Source organism: Balaenoptera musculus, chromosome 13 (genome assembly GCF_009873245.2).
Source record: "Balaenoptera musculus isolate JJ_BM4_2016_0621 chromosome 13, mBalMus1.pri.v3, whole genome shotgun sequence".
NCBI lineage: Eukaryota > Metazoa > Chordata > Mammalia > Artiodactyla > Balaenopteridae > Balaenoptera > Balaenoptera musculus.
Window position 1 is genome coordinate 10,310,209 of NC_045797.1, and position 19,154 is coordinate 10,329,362.

Below are 19,154 nucleotides of genomic sequence, written 5' to 3' on the forward strand. Positions count from 1 at the left end.
GAAAAAATACAGTGCATTGTCCATAGAAAGGGAAATACTGTTTCCTGAATCTTTTGTTTCAGTTACACACACACACATACACACACACACACACACACACGAAGTTGCCATGAAAATACATTTCTTCAGTGCATCACGGTCAGCTGTGGAAACCCCAGCTCTAGCCTGCCTTCCTGCCTCTGGCCGAGGCCCCCTGTCCCTCTCCACAGTCCCTCCCTGCACTGTGCCAGCGGGAGGACACTCCCCCGACGTCAGCTCAAAGCCCTGGCAGCTGCTGCAGCCAGAGCCCCATCCCGGGTCCTGGGGGGCCATGCTGAGGCCTGTGTGGGAAGCATGAGCCACTGAGAGGGAGGGAGAGGGGACGGCGGGTTGTCAGACACGCGGGGGAGTCCTGGAACGTCCCGTATCTGCGGTGATGGGACTTAGCATAAAGGCACGGGGGGCTTCCACAGCTGGGGGGTTGGGGCCCAGCCTCTTCCAGGCCGCACGCCGCCCCTCCGTGGGGTCAGGCACCCCTCAGCAGTCCTCCCCTGGCTGCGGGCCTCCCTGCGGGCAGCGCAGGGCCCCCAGTGCCCACGTGGGTCCTCTTTAGCACCCACGAGGCCACTCCCATCTCCACATCTGGGGCCCGCAGCCTGTGAGGATCTCTGGGCTGGCAGGTCACCTCCTCTGACCCGGGAGGAAACCGGTTCTGAGAGGTGGAGTGACTTCCCCGGGAGGGCGCGGCCAGCCCGGGCTGCCATTCCGGACCCCGAGGCCACCCAGGCCACTGGCATTGCGTGGAAGCGCTACGCTCCATAATTCAACCCAGGACCCTTCCATGCACCAGCCGCTCCGTCCTGACTCCCCGAGTGAGAATTTTCTCTCTGTGGCTTTAAGGTGAGCAGGAAATTGCCGGCCCAGGCCCCTTGGCCTCCGCGTGAGGACCCCTGTCTTATCCGGTCCACTCCAGGAACAATGGTGCGGGCCAGAGTTTCCCCCCCCCCAGCAGAAGAAATCATATACGAACCCCTGGTACCCACGAGGGCTCTCAAGACTGGGCTGGCCGCGCGCCAGGAAATCAGCCCCTGCCCTGGGGCGTGAGCCTGGGAGGGGCAGGATGCCGCCGGGAGGGGCTGGTGAGTCAGCGGCCAGGCCTCCTCTGCCTTCCTCCCCGCCCCCCCCCCCACCCAATCGGCTTCCTCCCCCAGGACCGCGCCTGCCCATTCAGACACCCACCCCCACTGGCCCCGCTTCTCATGGACTCAACAGTCCAGATTTACGATGTAACATAAACTAAGATAATAATAAACCTTCTTATTCCTCCAAAGTCTAAAGGGCTTAAAAAAACAAACAAAAAAACTAAGCATTTTAGGGGCAAATTTGTTTCCTTTTTAAAAAAAGTTTGTGCGCCTTAGAAAAGTTAGAAAGTACAGAAAAGATGTAAAGAAGCAGGATAAACACATCCCACTCCCCACCGTGATCCCCATTTCCCAGGCCTCCCCCCTGGTCTCTCCCTCCTTGCCTCCCACTATGTTTATTAAACTTGGCTCCCTTCACATGTCCCCAGATGAGCCCTGGAATTGGGCTCGGGGGAGGGCTCCACCTTCTCCTTCCCTCAGGAACCGCAGACATCCTGTGACCCGTGGCCATGTTCCTGCCCTTCACCAGGCACCGAGGACCCACTCACTCTAGTTCCAGTTGACTCTTGCTCAGCTTGCACTTCCCCTGCTTGTCTAAGACCAGACCCTCGAGGGCAGGGACCAGACCAATTGTCACCTCCTCCAGGAAGCCTCTCCTGACTACTCCTCCCCAGTCCCTGAGCTCCTAGCTCCTGGATGCAGGACTCTGACCTGTGATCTTTGCGTCCCCGATGTGGGGCACGGAGCCTGGCATGAAGCAGGTGTGCAGCACGTGCTATTGATCCACTCAAGAGGCAGGTGGCAGCTTGCTGGACTCTCCCCTCCTGGCAGCGCAGTCTCATCTTCCTGGGCCTGATTCCCACACAGGTGGCAGCACCTGACGCCTTCTGGGCCAGCCACTGGCCCAGCCACGGACTGGCATTTCTGCCAGGAGCCGGGACCACATGGGGACAAACACCCATCTGTTTCATCCTCACGCATTTCCTACTCCATCACCTCCCGGGCCCTAGAAATTCTCTAGGTCAGGAGCATCTCCCCTGGGAGAGCAGCTGGGCTTCCCTGGAAAGCTTTTCCAACCCCCTTCCTCCTCCCCGGGCACGTAGGAAGGACTGGGCAAGAACGTGCTGTCGGAGAGGATGGTGTTCAAATAAACACACACACTCCCACTCCGACCCAGCATCACGTGGGCAGAGAGAGGGGCCAGGTGTCAGGGGGTGGAAACGTAAGCAGTAAGCAGTAAGCAGTGCAGGCGCAGAGAAGCAAAGCGCAGAGAATCCCTCCAAGGGAAGGGGCTGGGGGGCGACGTCCTTGAAATAGGTCAGAGGACTCTGGAGCCCCAAACCCGTGATGTCTGGCCCCCCGTGGGTGGGGAGTCCACAGAGGCCCCACTCTGGGGCCTACGTGGTACCTTCTGGGTCCAACCTGAGGCTGGAGGTTGGGGGGAACTGTGGGACATGGGCACCGGCCTACTCTGCTACAACAGGGCTGGGCCGAGATGGGGAAGGTCTGACCAGGTGGCGACAGCTGAGGGGCAGCCTGGGTGGCAGGTAGGGAAGGAAGCAGGGAAGGGCTGGGGAGAGGGGGGAGGGGTCAAGTCCAGGGAACCGGCGTGGGGCTCCTCCGCCCACCCTACTCTGGCCTGCTTCTCTACTCCGCCACTTGCCCACCTGGACGACACTCTAGAAGCCTCTCCTGCCTCCCACGGGGAAAGTTCCGCAGGTGGAGAGCCCCTGGCAGGGCACTGGCAGGGGTGGAGCCTTCTTATCAGTGAGGCTTCTTATCTGGGGCTCCCTCGGCCCAGCGGGACTCAGCGTGCTGGGCCCCTCCCTGGTTCCCTCTGCCCGGGGGCCCGGTTATTTCCTTCAGGGCACCTGCCGGTTAAGAGAAGTCCTCCTGGTGGGCTGACCTTCCAGCAGCAGCCTTGGTGGCCTGTCTTGTCTGAACTGAGAGAGGCCACCAGCTCAAGGAAGGTTGCTTATGGTTTGGCTGAACGGTCGGGGGAGGAACAGGACCAGACGTCCAGACACAGGCAGAGGGGAGTGTGCAGATGTGGGGATGTGGGCTGTTAGTTAGTTAGTTCTGAGGGTCTCAGCTCAAGCCCATCCTGCCGTGGTCTGCTCTGCCATGCGGCTGAAACCCTGCAAGCCACGTTTCCCGGTTCCCTTTGAAGCTGGATTCTTGCTAGGTTCTGGCACTGGGAGGACTTGGAGGGGACTGGAAAAGGAGACTTTTCCAGGTCCTGTCACCGTCACACCAGCAACAGTTGGCTCCAACCCCAAGGTCCCTGTGACCCTCCTCTGGGGCAGCCACTGCCTCACTGCAGCCCCACCGCACCCCCGCCAAGGCTGGGCTGCCTCTAGAGGCTGGAGGACGCATGGTGCTTGCTTTGTGTACTCATCACTCTCTGGTGCTTCAGCGTCTCCTCGCTGCTCCTTCAGCCTTTCAACTGCAGGAGCAATTCCCTATGTCGAATGCCCTCTGTGGGCAGAACCCCCTGTGCTTTCTGTTCCCTCCTGCACTGAAGGGCACCACTTATTGGTCTCCTTGGCTAGTCTCCATCTGCCCCCATTAAGCATCAAACTCCCTAAGACGGGGCCATGTCTGTCTTCTTCCTCACTGTATTCCTGTGGTAGGCACAGGGTAGGGGCTCAATACATATTTGTTGAGTGAATACATGGGATTTAAGTGGGGCCGACTTCTTCTTTCCTTACAGCTTGATTTTATATATTTGTTAACCTCTCAGACCTAGGAAGTCTTAGTCTGAACAAGCAAATATCTAATCCCTAATCCATATTCTGTAAGAATGCCAAGCCCTCACCCTGAGGGAGCTTGTCCGGACAACTTCTCTAGCTGCAGGAGCCTTTGACAAGTGAGGCTGTGCACCCCTGCTTTTTACCCTGTTTCCTATCTTGGGATGCTCTTCAATGTTCATGCATCACTCCTTTAAGACAGGGTCCAGGATTTACCATATCCCTCTTATTATTACCTTTTTATTCTTGTATCTCCCAGAGATCAAAGCATGGGGCTAGAGCAATAGTAGAATCTCAGTAAATATTTCTTGGTTTACAACTGGGATTTGCTCACAAGAGACCCATGCTTTCTAGTAAGAGGTCCAGACGACCACCAACAATAACATAGTATGGGCTCACATTTCTAGAACAGTTGTTACTGAAACCCCAGAGCGGTCTTAGGAGATCTTTGCTGCTGCTGCCCCATTGTTAAGGCTCAGAGTGGTTAAGTAACCTGCCCAGGGTCTCACAGCCATTAGGTGGCAGAGCCAGGCTTACCCTTCCCAACTGACTCTATTTTACTGAACCTGAACAGCACGGGGGGGGGGGGTGGGCTCCCAGGGTAAGGGCTGGGCCTGGGGCCGGGAAGCCAAAATGGGTCCAGGCAACGGGGGAGGCTGACATCCGACTCCTTTCCACACGGCCCCTCCCATTCTTCTCAGGATGCTTGCTCTTCCCAGCCCCACACTTTAATTTTCCTTCTCTTTGCCCTGTTCTCCCTCCCTGTCGCAGCTTTCCTGGGGCCTCCTTGGGCATCACTGCGTTGGGTCTCAGTGGTGCCCTGGCCATGGAGGCTGTTGGCCCCTGGTCCTGCAGGGGCTGGGCAAGGTCAGGGGCGAGGCCGGGGACCCGGTGTGGAATGAAGGGAAGGACAGACGCCACAAAGATGAAGTAAAGCTGGGGCAAACTGAGTTTACTTTTACTGCTCCCCAGAAGTATGGAGAATTGAAAAGAGAGCAGAGGGAAACAAGAGAAAGGATTTTTCCTTTTGGAAAACTCAACTTCTAAAGAAGTGTTATAACAAAGGGGAGGTACCCGCCCTAAGCCAGGCCCAAGATGAGCCCTAATTCCCTCTCTCAGCCTCACACAGTTGATTGACGGCTCTGGGGCTCAGTAAGCTCTCAAACAGGCTTTTACATATAAACAGAGTAGAAAAAGAAACAGGCTGAAATGAAGGGGAAGCTGGGGATCTGGATAAGATATAAAGGTGAGCTTCCCCAGCGGGAAGTTTCTGGAATGAGCTCCTAGGGTGGTCAGAGTATTTCCTTCTGACCACTGTGTGGGCAAATTAAAAAGCTGAAAGCATCAAACACCAGAGTGTCCAAATTGTCTCTCCTTTTAACTGGCTGACTCTCTAGAAACCTTCTTAGCTGTTTCTTTGTAATTAGTCAAGTATCTAATTAATAAGTTAACTAGTGAAAAGGCTGAAAGTTAAAAGACTTCCTTGGACTCTTATTTATAAAGTTGTCCCTCAGTTGAAGTCACCAGGGCCAGCTGTGTGTCCATCTTTCATCCTGTAAACAAGCTGATGAGCCAACTCACAGCAGGCAGGTAATAGTCACGTGATCCCTGCCCCAGGCCGGCCACCCACACACTGTTTGCTCTGAAGAGCCAGGCAGTGGGGCTGTGAGCCACCTGGTCCGCAGCCCGCGGGGCGCTGGTTCCAGCAGGCTCCCACACTCACTGAGGAAACGAGGGAATAAACAATGCCTGTTCACTGAATGAAGGAGAAAGGAAATAAACGACATCTGTTCTCACCTTAAAATGCACTGATTCAAAGGCTCCTCACGCTTGGAGCTTACGTTTTGAAATTAATATTGTTTTCAGATGAGAAATCTGAATTCAACGGTAAACCAAACAAAATACAAACTTTAATGTTAAAATCTCCAAAGTCTTGTCCGTTGCCGGTGGGAATGTAAAATGGCCCAGCCACTCTGGAAAACAGTTTGTCTGTTTCTTAATAAAAATGAAGCAGACACTCTATTATACAACCCAGCAATCACACTCACTCTGGCATTTCCCCAGAGAAGTGAAAATTACATCCACCCAATAACCTATATGAGAAAAGAATCTTAAAAAGAATGAATAAATTATATGTATAACTGAATCACTTTGCTGTACACCTGAAACTAACACAACATTGTAAATCAACTATATTCCAGTAAAATTAAAATATTTAAAAAAAGAGAAAATTACATCCACCCAAAAGCCTGTATGTGAATGCTTATAGCAGCTTTATTTAGAATAGCTAAAAACTGCAAACAACAAAAATGCTTCTCACTGGGTCAATGGTTAAACAAACTATAGTAAATCCACACTGTGGAATACTACGCAGAAATGAAAAGGGAGTCACTACTGATATACACAGGACTGGGATGGACCTTGAGGGCATTTTGCCTAGTGGAAGAAGCTAATCTCTAAAGACCACGTACTGTACGATTCCATTTATTTCTACAACTTTCTTGAAATAAGAAAATTATAGGGATGGGGGGCTTCCCTGGTGGCGCAGTGGTTAAGAATCCGCCTGCCAGTGCAGGGGACACAGGTTCGAGCCCTGGCCCGGGAAGATCCCACATGCTGCGGAGCAACTAAGCCCGTGTGCCAGAACTACTGAGCCTGCGCTCTAGAGCTTGCGTGCCACAACTACTGAGCCCGCGTGCCATAACTACTGAAGCTGGCGCGCCTAGAGCCCATGCTCCGCAACAAGAGAAGCCACCGCAATAAGAAGCCCACGCACCACAACGAAGAGTAGCCCCCGCTCACCGCAACCAGAGAAAGCCCGCGCACAGCAACAAAGACCCAACGCAGCCAAAAATAAAAATAAAAAATAAATAAATTTATAGAAAAAAAATTATAGGGATGGAATTAATAGTCTCCAGGGGTGAGAGAGAGAGTGAAAGAAGACAAGATGGGGTGACTATAAAACAGAAGCAGGAGGGAGATCTTCATGGTGATGGAACGGTTCTGTGTCTTGGTGGTAGGGGTTACGTAAATCTACACGTGTGAGAAAATGGCATGGAAGTAGAGACATAGCTTACGAAGGTCGGCTCCCTGGTGTCATGTTGTAAGAGAGAGTTACTACAAAAGGTGTGGCTACAGGGAGAGGCTGGGGGAAGGGTGTGGGAGGCCTCTCTGAACTATCTTTGCAACTGTCTATCAATCATAACTATGACAAAGGTCTGAAAATGTGCATTTTAGTGTTAAAAACTCTAAAATAAAGCCACTTAGGCAAAGATCGTTAACAGCAGGCTGTGGGGAGCAGAGCTGGTAGGGAACACGCAGACCCCCTGGTGTCTGGGCCATCCTAGTCTGTCATCATCATTGATACAAAAGAGCTGGAGGCTGTTGGCAGCGGGGGCTGGCGTGAGGCCTCAGGGGAGCCCTTGTTGAATTCTGCTCTCCCTGTGCTTTTGGGCCCTCGTTTTATAAGAAGGCCCTCGCTGTCTTAGGAAACAGTGGCTGGAGGAAGGTGTGCCTGCAGTCACCCCCGATGTGCACCCTGGCCGCCCCCATCATGGACCACATGTGAATCCAGGTTATAGATTTTGCTTTCTCTGCCCCTTTTTGCTGGCCTGAGCTCCCAATTTGAGAATCCACCCTCTGGACTCATGGCCTTAGAAAAGCATACGCCTGTCCCTGATGCCTTAGGCCCCCCAGACTGAGAATCTGGGACCCCCCAAGGCCTGGGGCTCTGTGGTCAGCCCCGTGGGTGGCAGCAGGCAGCATTATCCAGGCGGCTGGGGACAGAGGGGCTTCTGCTAGGCTGATCCTGCACTCTTCTCTCCAGCCCAGCACATCTCCTGCTCATGGGGATCAGAATTCCCTGGCGGTTCAGTGGTTAAGACTCCGCGCTTCCACTTAAGGGGGCACAGGTTCGATCCCTGTTTGGGGAACTAAGATCCCGCAGGCCGCGCGACGCGGTTAAAAAAAAAAAAAAGAATTAACCACCAACTGGACATTCTCCCATCCTCTCCTGTTTACCTTCCCATCCGCACCCCAGATATGCTGCACACTTGGTCCTATATTCCATGCTAGGAACGCTCATTTAAGGAGAAAGCAGGTGCAGAAGAGCATGTACCGAATAAACCCATGAAATATATGTGTATAAATACGAATATATGCATATACATGGATTATAATTCTTTCTGTATTTTCTAAGTGTTCAGCAATGAACAAGGATTACTTATGAATTAAAACGAAAGTTGTAATGAGGAAACATCAGACAAGGCCAAATGGAAGGACTTTGTACAAAATAACTGATAAGTATTTTCAAAAGTCTCAAGACAAAGATGGAGGGAATCGGCCCAGATTAAAGCAGATGAAGGAGTTACGGCCACCAAATGACATGCAGAATTCTGAACTGGATCCTGGACCAGGAAAAGGACGTTTGTGGGGAATTCAGCACAATCTGAACAAGGTTCATTAGAACAGTGGAAAGCATAGTATCAATGTTAATTCCCTGATTTTGGCAGTTGTACTATGTAAGATGTGGCCCTTAAGGGAAGATGAGTAGAGTATATGGGAACACTGATCTACTGTTACTAGCATTGCTATACATCTAAAATGATTTCAAAAGAAAAAGAAATGAACGATATGGAACCAGTGACATCATCCCACCCCCTGAGATACTCAAGGCCCCGGAGCCCAGCATAATCAAGCACTTTTCTTCCCCGCCGGGAATTCCGCTGCAGGAGCCCAGCGTCCTGGGGCTGCGGGCACCAGATGGCCCTTCTCGCGACTGCCGGGTACTTTCCTGACTCCTGAAGCCCCATCCCTCCAGGCTCCTGCCTGCCAGCCTCTCCTGGGGTCCAGGCCTTTCCCTCTCCTGCCCCCCAGCCAGGAAATCCAGCCTGTCCTTTGAGGTCCAACTGCAAAGTCGCCTCCTCAGTGACAGGCCTGCACCCCTCTCCGAGGTGACAAGGTCGGATGGCCTCTCCTTGCTGGTGTCACAGCGCAGGACCTTCGCCCCCTCAAGCACCATCCGACTGTAGCGAGGAAGTGCTCGCGGGCCTCCGTCCAGCAGACAGGGAACCTGGGAGGGCATGGGTCCTGTCGCCAGTGGCTGGTGTGACTGACACGGAGCATGTGCTCCATAAAAAGGGGAGGAGTTGACCCCACCCTGGCCATTCTTGTGGCTGTTCCGAGGCGAGGGGCACACCTGGTCCAGAGAACTCACAGGAGCGCTGAGATGCCATCAGTCTGGCGGGACGCCCTGACTTGTATCCCCCTAGGGGCCAGGCCTGGCAGAAACCTGCTTCTTGGGTGGGGTTTCAGCTGGAGCCACCCAAACGCGGGGCCCACCCTGCCTGGCTTCCCTTTCTTTCTTTCTTTTTCTTTTTTTAAAGGCAGTGCCACACGGCATGCAGGATCTTAGTTCCCCGACCAGGGATCGAACCCGAGCCCCCTGCAGTGGAAGCACGGAGTCCTAACCACTGGACCACCAGGGAATTCCCAGGCTTAGCTTTCTTGTTGCCATCAATGGGCTCCCTTTAGCCAGTTTGCCAAAAGATCACTCAATCAGGCCAGCCTTCCAGGCAGATGACAGGGTGAGAGGATCGTCAGTTCCAACTGGAAGTTGGAACCACTTTCTGTCTTTTCCTCCCTGCCCAGGGGCGGCACTGCCAAACTCAGAGTTGGTAAGAAAATATCACCCACAAATTAGAAATTTCAGAAGGTGTTCGAAAACCAAAAGAAACTTCTCTGCCCTAAATTGTTCACCAGACTTGTGATCCGCGTCGGTGAAAAGGACACGGTGACAGCTGCTGGCTCAGAGTGGACTCGAGTTCTGTTGAACACTCTGGACCCAGCAGGGATTGGGGCCCCGTTTCAGCTGCAGGGACCCGGAGAGGAAGGCAGTGACAGGTCGTTGAGAGCACCCTGGGCATCTCACACGACTGTTTATGGCAGATGTCATCATAAGCAACTTCCCACACAACTCCAAGTTCAACGTTAGCTGACGTGACAATTAATACTGGAAGAGCTGCTCTCAGAAGGAAAGACAGAGTGCCCCCGTTGTGAACTTTAGAAAAGCACAAACAACAAGTAGTTGGAGAAAAGAAACCACATAATAAAAGTCCGTTCCCAACATCTTCCTGAGGACCCAGGATACTTTAGCAGTTTGCCCACACCTCCGATCACCAGGTCGCCTGCCCAGTTATCCCGGTGGGTTTCATTTTGGGAGGAGGTGACCCACCCATACTGCAGAAGCCCAGAGGCGCTCAGGGAAGGGTTAGGGGGACACCCAGCCTGGAGCCCCGTGGGGGAGACTGGAGGCCACGGCAGCTCTGGCCTTGGAGCCCCTTCCCCTTGGAGCTGCTTCCAGCTCCAGGCCGGCATCTCCCAGCCCCCGCTTTAGGCAGGTGGCCCCCACGGCCGCACTCACCAGCTCAGGCAAGAAGAAGGCGTAGGGGATGGTGAGGAACAGCGCGACCACCGAGGGCACTTCGGGCTGGGCGTAGATGGTGGGAGGTGGGTCGCGGGAGGCCATGCTCTCACCCACTGCCTGGCGCCCTGGCTCCACAGCCCGTGCCCGCAGCCCTTCAAATATCACCTCCTGCTCGACACACCCATCAGAGGACGTTGCCTGGAAGGAAAAAAAAAAAAAAAAAAAAAAAACCGTTCCAGCTCAGCAGGTCCTTCCACTGGCTCCAGCCAAGAGAATCCTCGGTGAAATGCGGTTTGTGCATCAGACAGGTTTTCGCCCGGGCTGGGGCAGAGTCGCTAAGGAAGGAGAGCCGGAGCCTCTTCCTAGACTTTTCCTCCTAAGGAAGTTTTGAATCCCAGGAGTGCTACTCCAGGGGAGGCCAGCTATAGCCACCACCCCAACCGGGTGCCCAGAATGCAGGCTGAGCCGCTTGAATGACAAGGACCGTTTACTGAGGAGCTACTAGGCGCCAAGAAATCTGCAGTCAACTCTGGTGCTCCCCACAGACCGGCACGTGGCTGGTTTGCCCCTTTGCCAAGTGAGGAGACCAAAGAATCTGCCAGGTCAAGTCAAGGTCACAGCATGCCCTGCTCCGGCCTTCTCCATCCTTGGGGGCCTCAAGCCAGAGGGAGAGGAGCAGCCCTCGCTTCCAGCTCCTGCCCCATCCTGGGGACGTGGCACTTCCTTCTCTCTCTGCACCCTTGTGTCACCGTCCTCCTCTCCTATTTTTCTCTCCCAGCGGAGGAGGCCTCCCTCTCTGGGAAGAATCCGCTCCAGTGGGCACCCGAGCTCTCCTCCCCTCCCTGCCCCAGTGCCCCAGCCGGTGCTTCCAGGAGCCAGGCTTGGGGCCAGGCGGTTCCTTCCTGCCTTCCGCCTGCCTGCTGGCCAAGCTGCAGGGCTGTGACCCAGCGACCAAGTGGCTCCTTTCCCTCTAAAGAAAGGGCCTGGAGATGTGGGCCCTTTGCCTGTCAATCTGAGAATCTGCCACCTTGCAGGAAGGCCTGGTGCCCCAAAGTCTGCTGGGGATGCTCGGGGTTTGGAGGTCCATTCTCCCTGCCCTCCGTGGCCTCAGCCCTGGAGTGGAGGGGATGTGGGAGGACTGCCCTGTGTGCTGGGGTCAGGAGATGTCCACCACAAGAGGTCAGTTCCTGAACAACCAGGGCCGGCCCTCCCGGGCCCAGGTCTTGAGTGGTTGGGAGAGAGCTGGGTGAGAGCCAGGCGACAGGAGAGTTTGGACAAATGAGCCCAAAGCAAAGTCACTGCAAAGAGAGGCAAAGGGCACATGGAGTAAACGTCAAGCCAGCCCGGTCGTGCCCTCCTTCAGGCCTGTGGGGATCTAGCGGGGAAGTGAGGCCCTGATCCCACCTGCCTTCCAGCCCCACCTCATTTGCAGGATGAACCCAGCACAGCAGGCGCTGCCCCAGGAATCCCACCTCTTGCCCCCTCTCCGGACTGCTGTAAATCAGCCGTGGCCACTCTCTTGGTCTGTAGGATACCTTGGACTCAGCCACCGACAACATGGCACAGAGTCTATGGGAACAGCTCAGGGAAAACAAGAAGGAAAATAACCTTTCTCAGGCTTATTTCTCATCTATGAAGTAGAGTTAATACCAGAACCTGGACAGGGCCTGAGCCACTTCTACCTTCTGAGACAATTCATATGTTTAGGAGGGAAGATGCGACAAAACAAGGCTGTAAAAAATTTGGCATATTTTAAACATTTTACATTCAGCCAAGTCATGTTTTATTATATGCGATGAAGTATAGCACGCTCTACTGAGGCTCTTCATAAGAAAGCTGTGGGATTCATAACGCACCACAGGCAATGGGGTGCCGGGACGGACAGAAGTTTAGAGCTGTGAGAACATCTTCGCCTTCCAGTCTAGTTGATGCCTCGCTGGGGCTGTAGGTGTGAATGCGCTGTGAGACAAGGTCAGAGCCTGGTGTGAGGCTGCGGGTCACATTTTCTCCTTTGTGTGTTGGGGCGAGTTAAATGAGATATAGTCTATTTGAAAACTTCCAGGACAGTTCTGGCTAATGGCAGACGCTTTATAAGTAGTTGTTCATCTAATTCTCATCCTGAAATCACTTCTCTTTGCTTCTCCTTTCCATAGTAAGACCAGCACCTCCTCTGTTAATATTTCCATCCTGATTTTTTTTTTTTAATTTTATTTATTTTTGGCTGCGTTGGGTCTTCATTGCTGCGCGCGGGCTTTCTCTAGTTGCGGCCAGCGGGGGATACTCTTCGTTGCGGTGTGCGGGCTTCTCACTGCGGTGGCTTCTCTTGTTGCAGAGCACGGGCTCTAGGCGTGTGGGCTTCAGTAGTTGCAGCACTCGGGCTCAGTAGTTGTGGCTCGCAGGCTCCAGAGCGCAGGCTCAGTAGTTGTGGCGCACGGGCTTAGCTGCTCCGTGGCATGTGGGATCTCCCCAGACCAGGGATCGAACCTGTGCCCCCTGCATTCGCAGTTGGATTCTTGACCACCGTGCCACCAGGAAAGTCCCTCCATTCTGATTTTTAAAAATCATTTCAAAATTGTTTTTATTGATGTATAATATGCTTACAGAAAAATTGCACAAAACATACAGACCATGAAACCACCACCCAGAGCAAGAAATAGAATGTTGTCAGACTCCACCCAATCATTTTGCCCTCCCTTCTCCCCAGATGTCTGCTCCCATGATGTCTAACCCTATCACTCAATTCTGCTTGTTTTTGAATGAATTTCTGTGCGTCTGGCTTCTTTCGCCTAACATTATGCCTGGGAAATTCATCCACGTTGTTGTGTGCTGCTGTAGTTCACTCGCTGCTGCACAGTATTCCATTGTATAAATAGTCTACACTTTATCCACTCTATTGTCTATGAACATTTGGGTTATTTCAGTTTGGGGTCTTAATTAGTAACACTGCTATGAAAATTCTAGAACATATCTTTTAGGGCATCTAGGTATGCATTTCTACTGGGAATATCTCAGGAATGGAATTGTGCGTCATGTGGTGTGCATTTTTAGATAATGTCAAGCTATTTTTCAAAGTGGTTAAACCATTTATACTCCCACCAACAATGTATGCAAATATTGTTGCTTATAATTGATGTTTGCATGTTTATTATAATACACTTGGTGTTTGCGTGATATATATGTTCCTACTCTTTTACTTCTAACTTACCTATATCACTATATTTATAATGGTTTGTGTGTGTGGTTATGACAGAGTTGGGCCTTTGTTTTTAATCCGTTCTGCAATTTGCTGCTTTTTTTTTTTTTTTTGGCCGTGCCACACAGCTTGTGGAATCTTAGTTCCCAGACCAGGGATTGAACCCATGGCCATGGCAGTGAAAGTGCTGTGTCCTGACCACTGGACCTCTAGGGAACTCCCAACAATTTGCTGCCTTTAATTGTATTTTTAGACTATTTACATTTAATGTAATTATTGATATATTTGGATTTTGGTCTACCATTTCAGTTTTTGTTTTTTATTTGTTTGCTCTGTGTTTCATTTCTTTGTTTCATCTTTTGGGCCTTCTTTTGGATTTTAAAAACATTTTTGGGATTCCATCTTAATTCATCTATTGAGTTTTTTACCATGTCTCTTTGTATTATTTGTTTAGAAGTTGCTCTAGGATTTACAGTATACATACTTAACTTTCCAGTCGACTCAAGAGTATTTTGCCACTTCGGATGGAGTGAAGAACGTATAGGTCCCTTTACCCTTTTCTTTTTAGTTGTAGTTGTCATTCATGTTATAAATGGATACGTTGAGAACCCCATCAGACAATGTTATGTTTTTTGCTTTCAACCATCATACATATTTTAAAGAGCTTAAGAGAAAAAATTAATCTGTTTACCCAGATATTTACCATTTCTGTTGCTGTTCCTTCATTCTTGATGTTCCAAGCTTTCCTTTGGTATCATTTCCCTTCTGCCTGAAGAACTTCATTTAGCATTTCTTTCAGAGCAAGTCTGTTGACAATAGATTCCCTTAGTTTTCCTTCATCTGAGAATGTCTTAATTCCACCTTTGTTCCTATAGGGTATTGTTGCAGAATATAGAATTCTGAGTTGCCAGTTTTGTTTTTTTCTTTCAGCACTTAAGAAATGTTTTGGCCTCTGGTTTTGATGAGAAATTCTCAGTAATTCAAACTCTTGTTCCCTATATTGAATGCATTGTTTTCCTTTGGTTGCTTTCAAGACTTTTTTTCTTTGTGTTTAGTTTTATAGTTTGATTCTGATGTGGCTGGGCATGGCTTTCCCTGAGTTTATCCTTTTTGTTGTTCACTAAGCTTCTTGAATCTGTAACTTTAAGTCTTTCATCAAATTTTAAAAGTTTTCAGCCACTATTTCTTCAAAAAAACTTTTTTTTCTGTACTACACTATCTCTCCCCTCCTACTGAGACTCTGGTGACAAGAATGTTAGACCTTTTGGCATTGTCCCATGGGTTCTTAAGGATTTGTTTATTTTTTTCAATCTATTTCCTTTCTATTGTTCAACTGGACAATTTGTATTGATCTATCTATATTGATTTATGTTGACCTATTGAACTATCTTTAAATTTACTGACTTTTCTATCATCTGCATTCTGTTATTGAGTTCATCCAATTAATCTTTTTCATTTTGGTTATTGTATTTTTTATTTCTAAAACTTCAATTTGGTTCTTTTTATATCATCTCTTTCTCTGATGAGACTATTCATTTCGAGGGGATTTGCCCTTACTTCTTAGAGCACGATTATAACAGCTGCTTTAATGTCTCAATTCCAAAAACCGTGTCATCTCAGACTTGTTGTCTCTTATTGTCTTTTCATCTTTCCCCTTTGAGAAATGTTGAGATTTTCCTGGGTCTTCAAATATCAAGTAATTGTGGATTTTATCTTGGACATTTTGAATATTATGTTATAGGATTATGGGTCTTCTTTAAATCCTATAGAAAATGTTGACTTTTGCTTGCTTTAGCAGGTGACCAGCCTGGTTAGATACAGGCTGCAAGTTCCTGTCTACCTTCTCTGGTCTGAAACCACCTGAACAATGTCAGTTCAGTTTTTAAGGCTTTGCAGTGCTATTGAGACCTGTTTGGTGTGTGTGCTACTCTTGGACCTAGGATCAGTCTGGGACCTTGCTGCTCAGTCCTAAAATCTTTTGGCATGCTGTTTAGGGGCAGCTAAGACATTCACACACTACTTTATGGGATCACTTTCTTTAGCTCCCTCCTCCGCATGATCCCCCCCCCACTTTCCAGTTCCCAGGTGATCCTGACCCCTCCACCCTCACCTTGGTCCTCTGGCTAAAAAGCCAGGGTTTTACTTTCCCTGCTCTACTGTGACAAAAAGCAACAAGATATATTTACACAGAGAAAGAGAGAGAAAGAAGGATTTCCCCCCATGCTCTTAGGACCACAGTTCCTTTGGTCAGAGAGAAGGGTGCCCCTCCTTAGAGTTTAGTCACCTGTCTGGCTGCCACTGCCATTGTCACCCCTACTGTCATTAGATTGCCTGGGGGCAGGAAAGAATGGAAAAAACCCCACAAATAAACAGGGGTTTTCTACACTCTCTCTGACCTATATGGGGGCTCTCTTTCCCATTCCTAAGCCCAGAAATGGAGGGCTTTTTCGGAAACGTTTTTGTTTGTATCCTGGACACAGTTCTAGGTTTCATGTTGTCTGAGCCCAGGCCTGAAGAATCTGGAGGGAAAAACTGGGAAACTCACCACCACTTTGGTAGTATTTTCAATTCTGGTTTCCTTCCCAAATAGTCCCACTTCTACTTATTTTTCAGAGACCTCAGAAAGCTGTTCCATGCATCCTGTCCAGGGCTTTAGTTGCATTCAGTGGGGAGGAAAGGGTAGAATATCCATCTCTATTTGACCGGAACCAAAACTCTACCAGCCTGTTTTGATTCTCTGTATAGCACTTATCACTACCTCGTATTTTTGTTTATTGATTCATTTCCATATTGCATATTGTTTGTCTCCCATCCCTGCCCTCCCTAGGATGTTGGCTTCAGGAGAGCAGTAACTTTGTTTGTTTTGAATATTGCCTGGCACACAGTAAGTACTCAATAAATGTTTTCGAATGATTGAATCTACCCTCTCCGTCAGAAAGACTTTGGAGACAACTGCTTCTCTCTTTTTTTTTGTCTCTTCTTCCTCAAACTCTCTCACCACCAATAAATCGCCTTATACATTTTTCATAAAAGATTTATTGGTTGCCTGACAGATAAGAGGCAGGCCAGGAGAAAGCCAGAGATGCTTGGGGAAGGAACAGTGTATCCATTCTTCCCACTGCACGTGTTAGAAGAACCCACCCCAACTGGCTCTAACAACCAAGGGAATTTATTACCTCAGGTAAGTGAGAAGTTGGGGGAATGTTGGCTTCAGGTCAGGCTTGATCCAGGGACTCAAACAATGTTACCAAGGACCTAAGATCCCCTGTTTGCCAGCCCTGCTTGCCTGTTGCTGTCACTACCGTTGGCTTTATTCTTAACCTCACTCAGTGCTAACCCCATGTACACACAGCTCTAGGCTTTCAGTTCCCAGTAGTAAAATTGCTGCAATACACAGTGGCTCCAGATCTCACATCACCTGCTACACTGGGCAGGGAAGGAGAGGGCTCTGGAGTAAATCTTCTGGGGTTTGCTCTCTATTGGCCCATTCTTAATCCAATCACTGTGACCAGGGGAGTGGCGTATCCTGATCTTCTTAAGCTAATCATAGCCCTTCCTGGAGCTGTGATGAAAGGGATGAAAGGGTGTGGTGTAGTGGAGGGGGGGGCTCCTCCAGAAGGAGAAGGGGGGTGAAGCTACCAGAAGTCTATGGATATTGGACAGCAAATGCACCAGATGTCCATGCACTTGCTTCCCCCTGTAGAAGGAGGAGCCCAGCCCTCCCCCTTCACTCTGCAGGGACACTCATGTCTCACTGGCTCTGGCCTGCTCATTCAGACACAGCTGGGTTGCAGCTACTATCTCTACAAATCAATCTGACTCCCAAATGGGGGAGTTAGAATGCACACACCCACAGGACCAGGCTTGGGAGGAGGCTGCGGGTAATGCTGTTTGTGGCCATCAGGAAGAACTGAGTCTGGTTCCCAGTGTCCTTGGGGTCTGGGCAGGCACAGAATGCTTCAGGGTCAAAGGACAGCTGGCAGGAAAAAGGACGGGCTCATGGGATAATGATTGGGTCATCCAGAGAGACCTCCCTGGAGAATGGCTCAGAAAGCCTGGAGCCTTTTTTGTTATCTCCCCAAGTGGCCTCTTTGAAAGGGCAAAGTTCGGCAAGGTTAATCTTTGTTGGCAAAGTCAAATACAAATGAGCAGGTTAAGGTCCAGTCTGTCTCCAGAGCATGAGAAATGGACTACCCAATGGCCATATTACCAAAGTCCCGAGTTCAAGCTGTTTTCCATCCATGATTTCTGATTTCCATTTTATACTCTGCCCGCACGCCTGCACGCCCTCATTCAGTGTCAGTCACTGAGACATAAATTCCGAGGCCTCCGTTTTCCTACCCATCATGGCCCAGCCCTTCACTCACCATTCATTTATCACTCCTCCCATCCCTCCCCGTCCAAATCTATGTGATTACTCGATTACTGCCTTCAAATATCAGAATTTCCGCTAGCAAGTCTGGCTCTTGAGGGATCCACATGTTCTTAAATCCACATATTCCTGAGTTTCAGACAGCGAACGGTGGGAGTTCAGAGAGTGAGGGATTCATCCACTTCCAAAAACTGAGTGGAAGCCAGCTGGTCCCCAGCGTGGGATGGCGGCGTCTAGGGAGAGCGCGCGGTAAGAAGGACCACCTGTGCTGATCGCTTACTTGGTGCCCCCTGCAGGGCTCTTAACCCCGTAGACACGGGATGGCTGGAATTTAAATATCACAGCAACAACGGAAAGACACAGTGAGAGGCCCTTCCAGCAGCCTGTGCCCTTCTTCATGGTTCTCATGTGTGATTACGTCCACATCGTGCATTGTAAGTCAGGACAGGGATCTCATCAGGGCTGCTCCCACCGGGTCCTCCAAGCCGAACGCTGTGCCTGGAGCATAGTAGGTGCTCAGCAAATACATAATGAATGAATGAATGAATGAACGAACGAATGGGTGATTATAAACCTCAGATGTACGGTGCCTTGAGTCAGTAGGGTTCTGTCTCAGATTCTCTGTTTTGAGGAAGCAGAACACAAAGCAGCTAGGTTACAGCCAGCTCTGGTCACCTCCACGCCCAGAGAAAACCTCCCAACTTGGAATGCTTCACACCAGAGGAAGTGAGCAAGTCCACAGCAAAGGACGTCCTGTAACACTGTAAACTGACAAAGCCCTGGGCTGGCAGATGACACTTCCAGCTCCCTCCCTGGGCCCTGGGGGTTTCCTAGATGCTACTGGGTTGGCAAGTCAAACCTGCTCCGTTTGTATGTGGTATCATGCATTTCAACCACTCCCTTGTGAGTTGTTCTGGCCTCAATCTTAGACCATAAAACTACTGGCGACTGAGGCGGTACCCGCTCTGTAGTACACGCCCCCCGGCCCTTGCCATCCGGACCGGGCCCCCAGGCCAGGGAATTGCAACATTTTCCACCTCCAGCAGACCTGATGGATGTGATGTTCAATCCGGTGTATGAGGCTGGAGGTGGAGGGAGCGGGCCAATCCCCCCGTCCTCCACAAAGGTTCCTTTTTTTTTTTTTTAAGATTTTTTTTTTTTTTTTTTTTTTGATGTGGACCATTTTTAAAGTCTCTATTGAATTTGTTACAATATTGCTTCTGTTTTATGCTTTGGTTTTTTGGCCGGGAGGCATGGGGGATCTTGGCTCCCCGGGCAGGGATGGAACCCACAC

General features: G+C 50.3%; 1 protein-coding gene across 1 annotated transcript in view; it reads right to left on the reverse strand.

Moving 5' to 3' along the window:
* The window catches only part of NPHP1 (nephrocystin 1), a 103,814-nt gene that overhangs the window by 18,379 nt on the left and 66,281 nt on the right, over positions 1–19,154 (reverse strand). Inside the window, exon 20 of the mRNA XM_036873324.1 lies at positions 10,293–10,493. Within this exon, the coding sequence (XP_036729219.1) occupies positions 10,293–10,493 (201 nt within the window). The remainder of the gene's footprint in view (positions 1–10,292; positions 10,494–19,154) is intronic.